We start from the raw sequence: 14,998 nt of genomic DNA on the forward strand, positions 1-14,998 counted from the left end.
GAATAACAGAAAAGGAACGAAAAATAACCGGCTTAATTAATTTTAAGTATTTTTTCTAGTTCTATCTTGTTCTCAAACAGGAATTTTTATAATATTTTCCTAAAATCATATTTGTCTTTTATCAACGAATAGTATCAGAAAGAGTAGCCCAAGAGTTGGCAGTGGGTGGTGTTAAGAAATCGGAACGTTTCAGAAATTTCTTGTTGCGGGAACATAATAATAACCAGCCTGTCTTTTCAAACTTTATTCAATTTAGTGCTATTTAAAATTAAAACACATTGGACAATTAACATATTTTATCTCCTGTTAATGTCATTTAATGTTATTGATTTTACGGCAAAAGTGTACTTTGTTTTGTACGTCATAAACAAAACGTCTCCAACCTATGAACGATTTTTGAAAGATAGTTCACGTTGTGATAACAATGCTCGCTAACAGGAGTAGAAGAAGCACAATTGGATTGGTCAGTGTGCAAACCATACCGTTGCGAGAGTAATTTGGGTACATGCACCACAGGAAATTTTGGAAAAAAAAAGATGCTTTGAAATTGAATTTTGTGCTAATTTTACTCTAATTTATGATTCGCAAAAATAGGTGCTCACTGACACTTATGTGCATCACAGCTATAAGGTATTGAAAAAGGAGTGGCAAGTCTTAACATTTATATTTGCGTATAATATATATTTCTCCTAATATTATTTTGGGCCCGGCATGGCCAGGTGGGTTAAGGCGTGCGATTTGTAATCTGAGGGTCGCGAGTTCGAATCCCCGTCGCACCATAAACGATCACACTTTCAGCCGTGGGGGCGTTATAATGTTACGATCAATCCCACTTTTCGTTGGTAAAAGAGTAGCCCAAGAGTTGGCGGTGAGTGGTGATGACTAGCTGCCTTCCCTCTAGTCTCACACTACTAAATTAAGGACGGCTAGCGCAGATAGCCCTCGAGCAGCTTTGAGCGAAATTCAAAATAAACTAAATTTATAAATTTAAACTTTATTATTTCCGCTACCTTGGTTAAACGAGTGTTATAATATGCCACTTTAATGACGTCACTAAGCTACCGCGAATCGCGACTATGTTGAAATTAGAATTTTGGAAACCACGAATAGGATTTTGAGTGAGTTAGATGTAAATTAAAGCTAAATAACATAAAACTGTGATAATCTATATAGCGAAATTAGAAATTTTAGAGAAACTGGGGGAAAATTAAAAATATAAACCGAAGAGGAGGCGCGTGGTCGCGTGCCCTCCCCTACGGGTACATAAGTGCCTGCTTATTATACATGAAATCTATTATGCATTGTTATACTGTTATATATATATTGCTATGAATCTATCTGCTTTAACTAGAAACAGTTTTGAGTGCAAGTTAAAGTTTAAAAAGCCAGTTACTGTGACAAAATGTTGATTCGGCTGCTTCCCATACTGTTGAACTTACTCCGGGGCACATTAGCAATAAGGAAGTTGTAATTGTCCAATTACAGATTTGTTCATTAGCAAACTCTTAACGAAATTAAATATTCTTGTGTGACAGAGTTAGGTTTGCTCATAATAAATTCATCCTGACTCATAATTTTAACACACATTGATGAGTGATCTATGCTACGCATTTCTCTTTTTTTGTTTTAAGCGTAGTTTGAGGCTTGCGCTTAATATTTAAACTGAAAATGGGAGTTTAATTATTTTACAAAGGTTAATATTAAATAAAATAAATAAGATAATAAGATATAATATTTTTTATTATACTTATAGGTAATTACCAAACATTCTTACGAAGCCCGGATAGCTCAGTCGGTAGAGCGTTAGGCTTTTAACCTAACGGTCCAGGGTTCGAGTCCCTGTTCGGGCGAAAGTAGTACTTTTGTACTGCTGTATCACGTTTTACACTAAAAAAAAGACGTTTCCATTTTTAAAGTTTTATGAGCTTCATTCAATTCATGTGAGTTATGAAATCCACCCAATTGACTACCAAGCATAAGTTTCAATATTATTCACAACTGATCAAATATTTTCAAACTTGTCACGTAGTGATTTAGAATTATAGAATTGTCTTTTCATCTTTAATTACTATCTGTTCTGGAACTTATTCACACAACACAAGTTATTATTATTACCCACCACTACTAACTCTTGGACTATTCTTTTTACTAACGAATAATGGAAGTGACCGTCACATGATAACTCCCTCACGGCTAAAAGGGCAACCCTGAGATTACGAGTCGATCGCCTTAACCACCTAGCCATTCCAAGCCCAATTCAGTTTGTATATTGTTAATTGGTACTTCTTAATTTTGAATCATCGAAATATCATCCTTATCTAGACCTAAAATACGTTCGCTCGGTTATTGTCCTAGATACTTAATTCATGTTTGTCTTTAGTTTTTCACCTGCAACTTATCATTTTATTTCAGCTGAATAGAGAAAGTAGCAAAAATATAGATCTTTCTAAATTGTTTATGGCGGTTACCTTTTTATAACCAGTTATAGTTTGCTTGTTTTTTATAATTTTGTAATTACATAAATGTACGTTAGTAATCGATTCATTTTTTGGAAAACGTATTTTATTGAAGTAAAACATGAACGTAATGATAAGAAGCATTTATTAAACGTTTCGGAATATTCGAAATTTTATCTTCAGTGATCTCGAAGTACAAAACAAACATGATGTTAATTATACCAGAAGTATTATATAATTTGTAATAAATAGAAAGTAAACAAATGGAATCAAAAATAATAATAATAATAAAGATAAAAGGAAAAATATGCAGCGCAAATGAAATAGTTAAATAAAGACGTGACTGATTATTGTGCTGTCAAAACATAAAAAAAGTCCAATCAATCTGAATTTGTTTCAGATTACAAGGGGAGCATGTGAAACACATTCTGTAAAATTTGTTGAAGTGACTATTTTTTTTGTACGTACAATACATAGTTAGTGAAAAATTAATTATGAAGTAAAGCCATAAAAAATGTGTTGAATCTGGATCTCATACCTTTCATTTATTTTTTTTATGGCTTAATGAAAACTTGACGTTGAAGCATTATTCAAATATGTAGTTATAAATTATTTGATAATCTACATAATTTTGTTTGTGTGTTAGGAAATATCAATTACGAAGATGCTTAAACTCATGATTTCTTTGTTTGCCGAATATTATACATTGTCGCTTGAAAACTATTCACGTTAGCAGTTTCTAATTTTTAAGTGACATATCAATGAAAAGGCAGCTAGACAAACTCATCCACTGTTAAGTCTTAGTTCTCTTTACCAACGATTACGGGTTTGACTATGGTAATATAACGTCTCCACAACTGAAAGTGCGAACACCCTTCACGACGCTTTTCGATCCGACCTGCAGATTGTGAGTCGAGCGCTCTAACCACATCGTCTGTGCTCGTGATTGTAATATTGTTATTTTTTTTTCAAAGGTTCTCCTCTACACAGAAGAAAACATTACATTATTATTAGGGAACAATTTCTGTACAAAACCATTCACGTCTTCTAAACTGTTAGTTTGTTTTTGAATTTCGCAAAAAGCTATCTGTACTAGCCGTCCCTAATTTAGCAGTGTAAGACTAGAGGGAAGATAGCTAGTCATCACCACCCACCGCCAACTCTTGAGCTACTCTTTTACTGAAAGGGCGAACATATTTGGTGCGACCAGGATTCGAACCCGCGACCCTCAGATTACGAGTCGAACGCCTTAACCCACCTGGCTATGCCGGGCCTCGTCTTTTGAAATGTTTGATTATTTTAGCGTAAAACTACACAATGTGCTGTCTACATATGTCCGTTTGTGTTTTTGAATTTCGCGCAAAGCTACTCGAGGGCTATCTGCGCTAGCCGTCCCTAATTTAGCAGTGTAAGACTGCTAACTCTTGGGCCACTCTTTTACCAACGAATAGTGGAATTGACCGTAACATTATAACATTCTTACAGCTGAAAGGGCGAACATGTTTGGTGTGACAGGGATTCGAACCCGCGACTCTCGGATTACGAGTCGAGTGCCTTAACCACCTGGCCATGCTGGGCCGTGCGTACGTAGGAAATGAACCTCGGATTTCAGTTTTGTAAGTCCGTGATGTTACTGCTGGCCTTTTAAATTATTCCTATTAAGTACAAATTATCAACAATCTAATCAGCAGATGATAAAACATTAGAACAATTGAATGTAATTCTTTATCCGCATTTTAAGTGGTATTATTTTCATTCTTACTTAGCACTGACTTTTTTTACATATTGTTGAAAACGTCTTTTTGGTATTCTGGAACATGTTAACCACCTTCCTGAGAGTTACTGATATTGAGTTAAGCTAATTTTATCTCACCAACAGGAAAAATGTTAATTCCAAAATATAAGTTCCCCGATGCAATTAAGAAAAGTTCTTAAGAAGTCTACACAAATTCAGAATTTTACAGGTATTTCTTTTTATGCTATTTTATTACTTTCTTGTGATATATAGATAAAACACGTACACGACTCTGTCTACACTTCGTATACTAAAATGGTCGAACACTATTTTCATACATGCTTTGGCTGTATATATATTCCTACTAAGTTACACTATACATCTTGCATTGTGTAGCATATTAAATTTACATATTTGAAATAGACATTTAATCAAAGTAATATGTAGAATCTAGTAACATATAAGAGAAGAAGGATAAAGCAAATATTTATTTTGTGTGTATACGATAAAAATATTAAAGTGTATGTATATATATCTCTATATATATGTATACTTGTAGAGTATTTTACTGACAGTCAATACAAGTACGAAGCCTAGCGGCACTTTAAGAAATTAAGTTTCGTATTTACGTCCACTAACATCCGCCATATTTAACTCTGGTTTGTTCGTTTGCTGGAACCCAAACGAACAGCAATGTCAGAAAATACAGAGAGTGTTATTTTGCGTATTATAAAAGATGGTAAAGAAATGCTGGTCACTGTACCCGGAACTCGTTCGGTAGTTGGTGAACGAAGTAAGTTACACATATTTCTCGTGCGTTTCTCGATTATTCAGTGTAGTAATATATGAAAATCCCTGGCGCTAGCGTAGAAACACGGGTAGCCGGATTAAGTCAGTGAACACCTTTATGGCCATAAGTTTGGAGGATGTAATGAAACCCTTGGTTTGTTACAACTTACAGTAAGTTAATAAATAACAAAAAATGAACTCGTGGAGTGTTTAAAAGATAGTGACCGTTCAAAATGTATTATCATTCAAAAAATATTTAATTAAAATCAACTGAAGTTATGAGTAAATAGAATGATTATGTTCATACAATGAATTGTATAAATTAAAAAATATATAATTAACTATTTTCATTAATATTCTTACTGAAAAGTTACTCCAGTATTGCTACTAGTAATTTGTAGCTTTAGTAGTATTGTCAAAACTTAAATGATATTTCAATCTAGGATCATTGGAAACTGGCTGTAAGCTATAAACTCACTGTGTAGAAATAATAATGAGTAGTAGTTTTACTGTTGGTATTATAACTAAGTCTGTAGTTTAAATCATACTAATAACTATTTGTATGTGTACTGAATTTAAAATTACAAATAGGTGGTGTATACATGCATGCTTTTCTTTTTTAAGCATGTGCTATGACTGAATACATCTAACATAAGTTTGCCTAATTGATGATTGATGTAAGCAGTACTGGAGTAATCAAATTAATCTTTGATCATAAACTATGCAGTAATGGTGGGGTAATAATATTTTATCTTTAAAGGCAAGTTACTCTATTACTGAATAAATAATAAGACCTTTTAATTCAAATGGTGAACTTTATCATTGTTGTCATTAATGTTTACAGTGGGAGTGACTGTGATGTCTAAAATTCTGTGATCTAACAGTTCATTTGGTAGAGCAGTTAAACAGCAGCCTGGTTAGAGTAGCTGTTTTTCATTCTGATCTCTTATATGTTGGATGGTTTACTGTAGTTGTAAATATGTAATGTTTTCAATCACATTATTGTCAGATGAACAAAGTGAAGCAGCAGTCCTAACCCATCACGAGACTGTGCCAGTGAGTGAAGAAGTGAGTGTAGTTACTCAAGAATGCCAACCAGGAACCTCAATGTCAGAATCTTTACAGACATCTCCTGATTCATTTGAAAGCAGTATTAGATATGAGTGGAGCGATATTGAAACTCGACGTTTAATTGATTTAATTTCAGAAAGGTATGAAAGGCTAAAAAATGCACGAAACAAAAAACGAGTGTGGAAAGAAATTTCTGATACCTTAAACAAAGACAAACTAAGTGAACCCTACGTAACAATCGACAAGTGCATTGAAAAATGGAAAGCTTTAAAAAAGGGTTTTCGAAATCATATTAGGACTCCAAAGAAAGTTGGAGATCCCCGTAAGTTTGCTTATGCAGATTGTATGCACAGGTTAATGGGGCAAGACTTATCTGTCATGTCATTAGTAAATGTTGATGGAGAAGGAAATAATGTTACAGTAGAAAACTCTTCATTGACAAATCATCAACAAGATGAAGAAGATACATTACCTTCTCCTGCAAAACAAATGAAACTGATGAGTGAAAAAAAGTACCAAAGGCAGTTTATCACAGACTTAAAAAGAGTTTTACAAGAACGGGATGAACGGCTGATGAATTTCATATCAACGCTTCATAAAGAGAACACTGCGCTTTTGAATAAGCTTATTGACAAATTGTAATAATATGTATATTAATTAAATATGTATAACAAGCCAACTCACTGTTAATAAACAACTGATGTAATTTTTTTAAATACAAGCCCTATAAACAATTGTATTGTACAGTTACAAAATATTTTTTCTTCTGTATTATTGATTTAAATTGGTAAATAAGAATTATATATATGATTAAGATTCCTATGACTATTTTCTGTAAGTATGAATTAAAAATTTTGTGTATTTATAACATGCTAGTAGTTTAATTATTTTGAATCGTAGATGGTACATGCATGTAGGACACTTATGAGCCATAAAAACACTTTTAAGGTATACTGGAGCATGTTCACAACTTGCTTGAATTATTGATACTGAAATAAACTTATTTTTCTCCTTTAACAACAAAAAAATTTAAATATCCAAGATCCACCAACACCTTTCAAAATAATACTTTAGAAAGGTGCACAGTTCTTAAACATTGCTGGAGTTTCCCTTTGGATGTATATTTTATCATGATTTTTTTATCATTATAAACAATAAGTGATTGCAAAGGTTGTTTTTTTTTAAATCTAACTTTTAATAAACCATAAAAAGTGTAATTAAAGATATATGTGCAGTTCCTAGATCTTTGGAATAAACTTTTCAAACAAAATATAATTCATGTTGTCAGAATAGCAAGTTTTATTAAAAGACAAGTATTATTACTTTATTACTGGGTGATTTAAAAAATAAGGGTAAAGACAATAATTTTGTTTAAAGTGGATTGTATGCTTTCTTTCAAAAGCCCCCAGTGGCTCAGCAGTAATTACAAAGACATAATGTTAAAAACTGGGTTTCAATCCCAATGGCAGGCATAGCACAGACAGCCCATTATACAGTTTTGCAATTAACAAAAAAGCATTTTCACATGTGTGCTAGTCTTGAATTTAAATAGCTACATGTGAAAACCTGAGTTGCATTAAATTACTAATTACAATCTTATAGAAATAAAGAGAGATGAACATTTAAAAAAAAACTTATTAAAATGTATATCACAATGATGAGAGAAGAGATTTTTTGCTTGTCGTCTGAGAATCATCTCTTGAATTATAAGAATATCTGGTACTATTTCATAGGACTTTCTAACAAATGCTTCTTGTTAGTATTTTATGTACCAATAAATAATTAATTATACGTTTTAAAATACTGAATTGAAGAACTTTACTCTGACATGGAATTGAAACAAAGACAAGAATGGTCTTCAAATTCAATATATGATTGGTCTTTCTTTAATATTGTTGAGGTAATTTTTGAAAAGAGTTAAAAGTTTTTGCTACATTTATTGTTTACGTATGGCCATTCTATCATGCATAATTAATATTTTTGTGTCTTTCAGAGAAATGAAAATATATATAATAGGAGACAATACAAATAAAGTGTATATAACATATATGCAAGTTGGTTGGATGCAATTTAAAGTTAATGTTTATTGTGAATTTTGCCTATATGTATTGTCCTTTGAGAGACTATACATTAAGTCTCATGTAGTAAGTCAATTTGAATAATATGTCAAAACTTGTTATTTTAGTGAACAGTAGTTAATATAATGTATGAAATACAACTTACAATTGAGATGTTTAAAAACATACCTTTATGTCTGATTAGGTTTTTTTTTCTTTACTTATTGGTTCTGATCAGCAATTTTTGCATGTACAGTAATAATAATAATAACTAAAGATAAATAATTTCATTATAGGAAAATCATTCAAAACCAGGCTTACAATATGGATTTCTTGTGTTTTATAATCCCATGAAAGAAATAATAAAATAGAAGTATATTTGTTTGTTTGTTGTTAACATATAATGTTTTGAGACAACTTGGGACCTATTGATTCATTTGGCTGTTCCATCCTCTAAACTAAATCTTAAAGCCAACCCTTATCATTCATATAATTACAATATTACTTAAACTCACTTAAATTCACTGCTTCTGCAACATCTGAAGGCAATCCATTCCAAAATCCAACAATCCTGTTATAAAAATGATACAGCCTTAGCTGTAGTTACTCCTACCTTCTCAACATTTATATTTTTGTACCTCTAGTCCTACTATTCCCACTGTTAAATATGAAGAAAGATGTTGCACCAACACTCTAAATTCCCAATACAATCTAAAACACCTCAATCATATCTCCCCTAACTCTCATTTGTTTGAAGAGAAAACAGTTTGAGAGATTTCAGCCTCTCCTCATATCAGAAATCCTTAATCCCAGGCACTATTCTAGTAACACTTCTAATAACTTTTTCCAACAATTCAATGTCATTTCTAAGGTAAGGAGCCTAAGACTGAACACAACATTCCAAATGTGGCCTAACCAGTGACCTGTACAATGAATGTATAACATTTCTAGGCTTGTATTCAATATTTATGTTGATTAACATAAAATTCTATTTGTCCTACCACTAGCAACAACACACCACTTAGATGGTTTTAGAAACTGATTGACTATTACACCAAGATTACTTACATTCATAATACTGTTAAGGTTATTTTCATCCAACTTATATTTATTATTAAAAATATGATAACCCATATGCATTGTTTTGCACTGATTATGATTAAAACCCATCTGACATTTGTTTGCCCAATTCACTAGATGATCTAAGTCCTCTTTACAGTTAGAAACATCCAAGATATTACCAAGATGTAAATAAAAAAATATTGAGCCCTGAGGTACCCCACTTGTGAAATTAATCCAGTTTGGCTGAACTCCCATGGTAGCCACCCTCTGTTGTCTTCCATTCAGCCAGTCTTCTATCCAAGACTAATGGGTCTATAACTACCAGGACAATTTTTATCACACTTTCCTTGAAAACAGGAGTTACATTAGCTAATTTCCAGTCCTCCAACAGCTTCCCACTATTCAAGGACTGACAAAATATAGTAGTGAGTGGCTCACATATCCAATCATTAACCTTCTTCAAAACCCTTGGGGAAACACTATCTGGCCTTATCATTTTTTAAACTTTCCAATTTTTTCTTAACCAGCTCAGAATTAATGCAATCATCTTATTTGAGCTCATTTTCATTTATTAACTGTTCATGATATGGAATACTGCTTAAATCTTTGTTAGAAAAACCAACTTTAATAAACCAGCCATTTCATAATCATCAGAAACTAACCTTTATCATTCCTCAAGCATCCTATCCTCATTCTAATATTTTGTTTACCTTTAATGTGTTTAAAGAAATCCTTATCATTAATTTTTATATTTTTCACCCAACCTTTTCTCATACGTTTGATGTTCTAATTTCCTGTTTCACCAACTTTCTTGATCTCCTGTCATACCAGTCAATTTAAATATTTTAAATTTATAATGCTTTTACTTAATCTCATCCTTTAAATTCTTTGTGATCCAAATTAGTTTTTTTAACCTGTAGCTACCCTTTTTTTTCTATAAGCAATATGCTTACTTTGATTATTAAAAATTTATCTTTAAAAATTTTCCACATCTAATCAGTGACTCCAAGTAATTCGGCTGGTAAATTCACAACAGATAATTTGTATTGCATCCCTTAAAATGTTTTTTTTTTCAAATTTTTAACTAAAATATCATTATTCTTTATCCTCATGTGTAGCAAAACGATGAACCAAACAGACCAATGATCACTTATACCCAGATGTTCTCCAATTCCCACCCCCCCATCTATTTCTACAGTTATGACAGAAAGTGTTCGTACCCCTGCATTGTGAGTAGTTTTTCCTCATAACTTAAAAAGTATTACGATTAGGAAAATGAAAGTATGGTATATTATAAATATTATACTAACACACATCTACATAACTATTTATGTAAATTGAATGACAAATAAACTGTTTATAAACAAATAACCAAACATAGGGGCAGAAAGTGTTCATGCATCTACTTTAATGGCCAGTTGTGTAGCCTTTCAGGTGAATTACTTGGTGCAATTACGGAAAATATAGCAAACATCATTATGGCCGAAAAGCTCGATTTTAGTCTTGTCTGACCAAAGAATTCTCTTCCAATACGTAAAGGGTTTATCTACACGCTTTCTTGCATACCTCCATCGTGCTTCTAAATGAACAGGCTTTAAATATGGAGTTCTACAAGGATGGCATGCTTTCAACCCAGAAGAGCTGTAGAGGTACTTACTTCAACCCCAGTTTCTGTATGTCATTACGTGTTAAATGAAGGTTCCTACTAACTTCTCTGATAACCTTCCTCTTGGTTCTCTGAAATTTTGGTGGGGCATCCGGAACAAGGGAGGGTACCAGTTGATCCTGTAAGCTTAAACTTGGGAATTATGTTTTGAACAGTAGATTTCGGCACATTAAGTTGTGTAGCAATACCGGAAAGAGACACATGAGACTTGTATTTTACAATAATTTGGTTTTTTAAATCACCGGACAGTTGTTTCTTGTTCGCCATGATGACCAAGCAGATAATGACGGAGACAGCACTAAATTGCCAGAAGTACAATTTTTGCTGGCTAAATTCCAATTATTACAAACCCAGTGTCTAGTTCTGGAATGGTATAATGTAGTTTATTTGCCAAACTATACAATATATTTACGGGAATATTAGTTTTTTCACATGTTCTGAACTGTATGAACACTTTCTGCTCCTCCTGTTTTTGGTTATTTGTCATTTAATTTACATAAAAATTTATGTAGATGTGTGTTAGTATGATATTTATAATATATGATACTTATATTAATATATAGCCTAATCATGATACTTTTTAAGTTATGAGGAAAAAACTACTCACGATGCAGGGGTACGAACACTTTCTGTCGTAACAATAAACCTAAAATAGCAATGTTTCTAGTAGATTCTTTGACTAAATGATGAAGAAATTCATTCTCAACAGTTTCCAAAACCTTTCTCCCTCAAGGTTTGACTCTAGTATTTCCCAATCTATATGCCTGAAATTAAAATCATATAATTATAACTTCATTAACAGCTGAAATTTCAATCATATTGTAAAGTCTCTCACTAATTTAATCAATTTCATCTTATGGCCTATAACAAATTCCCCCTAAAAGCCTTTTCCCTTTATATCCACTAATAGAAACTCAAGTAGATTCAATCTCCTTGCTGTTATCTTTGAAATACTTAAGTCCAACAGGATGTAACTCACATATTTACGTATAAACCCACTCCTCCTCCCTCTTTAATACTCTATCACTATTAAATAGCCAGTAATCCTGTATTTCAAAGAAATTTCTGTTATCAAAATCATTTACACTTAACCATGTTTCAATTATTCTCATTTGTTCTAGTCATTTGTTTTATTTCTCATACTTTTAGCTTTATAACAGTAACAATTAAGCATGTCCTTATAACTACTTCTGTACTCATTTCCTATGCTAAACTTTTCTCTGCTTCTTATTCTCTTCTAAATTTAGTTTTTTCAGGTCTTCACCATTATATAATCCTAACTTAAAACTCCCCTCACAGTCAAGTTTATAGCCTTAGCAAACACACCAGTCCCTATCTCTATTTAAATTAAACCAATCATTTCATCTCTCTGATTAATATAACCTGCTAAATAATAATGATTGAAATTAAATACTGTCGGTGGGTGATAGGATCAACATTTCAGTTTTGTTTTTTTCATCAAGAAAACATTTTATAGTAACCATTCACACAATCTCAATATTTTTATTATTAAATTCATCACCCTTTGATATAAAACAATAACTTAAATAATTAATTATTAAAACAGTAAATGCTGCTGAACAAGTTTGATGTCAAAATATATGGAATATATTTCAACACTAATTACTTTTATTTACATTTCATGCACCAAATAAGTGAAGTATATGACATCAGAATTAAACACCCCTTTCATCTTTGGCATAATATACATTCAGTAATGTCATTGACCTCTGACAGCTTGATAGAATTACACCAACAAAAAAGCTTTGCCTCCAGTAAAACAAACTCAACTCTTAAACAAAAATCGAACAACAACAAAAAAAGCTTTTTCAACTCACCACTTGCTGTGCTGTGGTCTTTATAATTCTAAATCAAACTCAGAGCTGGCATAGGCTGGGCATTTTGCATGTCCAATTTCTTTTGGGCACATGTGTGTGTGAAAAATATTGTCAAGATCTTGTAAAAATTGTAAATTGGAATTTCTTGTTGAAATAAAAATATTGGCTTCATATGCTACTATAATATTGAAGTGTGATATATAATTCACTCTGAATACTATGTCTTCTCAGAAGCCTCTCAAGAAGTTTCTGAATAGCTTCATTAAATCAACTGTAGGTGATGTAAACCGCTTCCTTAGATATCATACAAGTTTCAGAAATGGTTCTTAATGTCTTGATTACCTGAATGCCAAGTATCTGAACCATATGTCATATCCCAACTGGTCTGATGATCCCTGGTACTGGACAAAAGGCCTTGTTGGCCCTGGATATAGCAGATTGTGTTGTTGACATTAATTTTGCATATTCCTCTTTACTTTCACTCTTAAGTTCTTAGAATTACTAATGCTGTCTTCTCCCTCTGATGGGGTGGTAACTTGACATAATATGGAAACAATAAAACTGTCTTGCTGGTTTACCAGCTAATTCAGTATAAAATGAATAATATTGTGTTATTAATCCTTGTTTGTGAATGATTCATATTAAACTGATAGCAAGTATATTTCATGAATTTAATCTGTTTCACACCATAAAAGTTTTTGTTCACACAGTTTAATAATATAAACAAAATTTAAAGCACAAAAGTAGTTGTCATATCTCAACCAGCTGGATGAGCCTTGATATTAAGTGAAATGTCTCATTGGCATTCAATGTAGTTGAAGTAGTGTGGTTGTATGTATTCTTGGAAGTACTTCAGAATATTACTACATCTCAGTTGTATCTGATTTTATGCCAAAAATGCTCTTCTTTTGCAGTTAGTCTCAATTCCTGGTTAAAATTCAGTTAAGACTACGACAAAATGACTTAATTAATGACATTATTATTTTTTGAGTTTTCATGACATATACAGAAGTCCAACAATTTCAAAATTCTTCATTTACAAAATAATGGTATGAAAAGTAACTATCACATTTTGTGCAATTATTTTATTTTATTACTGCTTCTTTTGTATTGAATTTGTGGGAGAAACATAAAAAAAAACTATTTCCATGAAGAATGACATTTTGAAGTGATATTACAAATGTAACAAAATATATTTCAACAAGACCATAGGAAATGGTAATGCTAATCAGCCCATGGCCTGATCATTTTTCTTATTACATGAATAGCTACAATTCATCTATTGAAACTTATTTTAATTCAACATATTACATTGTGAGTAAGTAGTATTTGTTGTTAAAGTAGCTCAAGATTCAATCTCATAGCAATAAGTTTTCAAAAATTGTCTGGGGAACATGCCCCATGACTACCCTAGAAATGACGTTTTCATGCCTGTAGTTTGCTTTTCACACAGTTTGGCTGTGGCAATAGTCTGAAAACTCCACAACTGCTTCCTACAGCAATGTTTGGGATTATAATCATATAAGTATCAGTTACCAAAATCTATTAATGTATTTATTCTATTTAAAAATTTACAAACTGAGTTCAATGTTTAACAGCAGCTTTGGGTAATTAGTAGAATGTACTAACCAATTAATTATTGGGCTTATTAATCAACTACATTCAACTAATTGTTTATTTTCATGAGATGGCCAAAAAAACTCATAATCCTAAAAATTTTGTTTCAATATCCATAATGGAAAAAGCACAGATAGCCCATGAGTAGCTTTGTGCTTGATAACAGAACAATATGCAATATTTTGATTATCTGGATAGTTAGAATAATAAAAAATAGTAATAACTGGAAACTACTTTCAAAAAGATATTTTTGTGATCAGTTACCCTGCACAAACTTGAATTAATCAAAGCTCTGATACCAACATTTCAATAACTGAATAGTTGGAATAATCAAAAACTTATTTTAAATAAAGACACCTAACAGTCTCTAACAGATTAAATTGTTCTCCTAGAATACTATAGTCTTAAAAAATAAACTGGGATTATTAAAATATATTTTTTGAAAAATTGCAAACTAAGACATTCAGGTGTTTAAAGAGTGATATGGAAAGTCATGAATTCAGTACTAAATTCAAGCTGTTTAACCATCGTTACACATTCTCAGTCAACTTGTCTAATCTTGTAACTAGGAAAAGGCCTCACTGGCACTGGTTATAGTAGTTGTATTGTTGACATATAACATATTTGTTTTTCATTTTACTCATTAGTCTGTAGGATTATTAATGTGGTTTCTTCCTGTTTCCGCTTGACATCTGAGAATAAGAAAA

At 31.9% G+C, this 14,998-nt stretch overlaps 1 protein-coding gene and 1 non-coding gene across 2 annotated transcripts; both read left to right on the plus strand.

The window, feature by feature from the left end:
• The first annotated feature begins 1,777 nt into the window (after positions 1–1,777).
• On the plus strand, positions 1,778–1,850 carry TRNAK-UUU (transfer RNA lysine (anticodon UUU)). The gene has a single exon. It is a non-coding gene; the product is annotated as a tRNA-Lys (tRNA).
• Positions 1,851–4,804: 2,954 nt separating this feature from the next.
• LOC143255881 (uncharacterized) lies at positions 4,805–11,015 on the plus strand. The gene is made up of 2 exons (XM_076512230.1): positions 4,805–4,984; positions 5,990–11,015. The coding sequence occupies exons 1-2, from the start codon at positions 4,885–4,887 to the stop codon at positions 6,691–6,693; spliced, it is 804 nt and encodes a 267-aa protein (XP_076368345.1). The 5' UTR covers positions 4,805–4,884; the 3' UTR covers positions 6,694–11,015.
• Positions 11,016–14,998: the final 3,983 nt, after the last annotated feature.

This window comes from Tachypleus tridentatus, chromosome 7 (genome assembly GCF_004210375.1).
Source record: "Tachypleus tridentatus isolate NWPU-2018 chromosome 7, ASM421037v1, whole genome shotgun sequence".
NCBI lineage: Eukaryota > Metazoa > Arthropoda > Merostomata > Xiphosura > Limulidae > Tachypleus > Tachypleus tridentatus.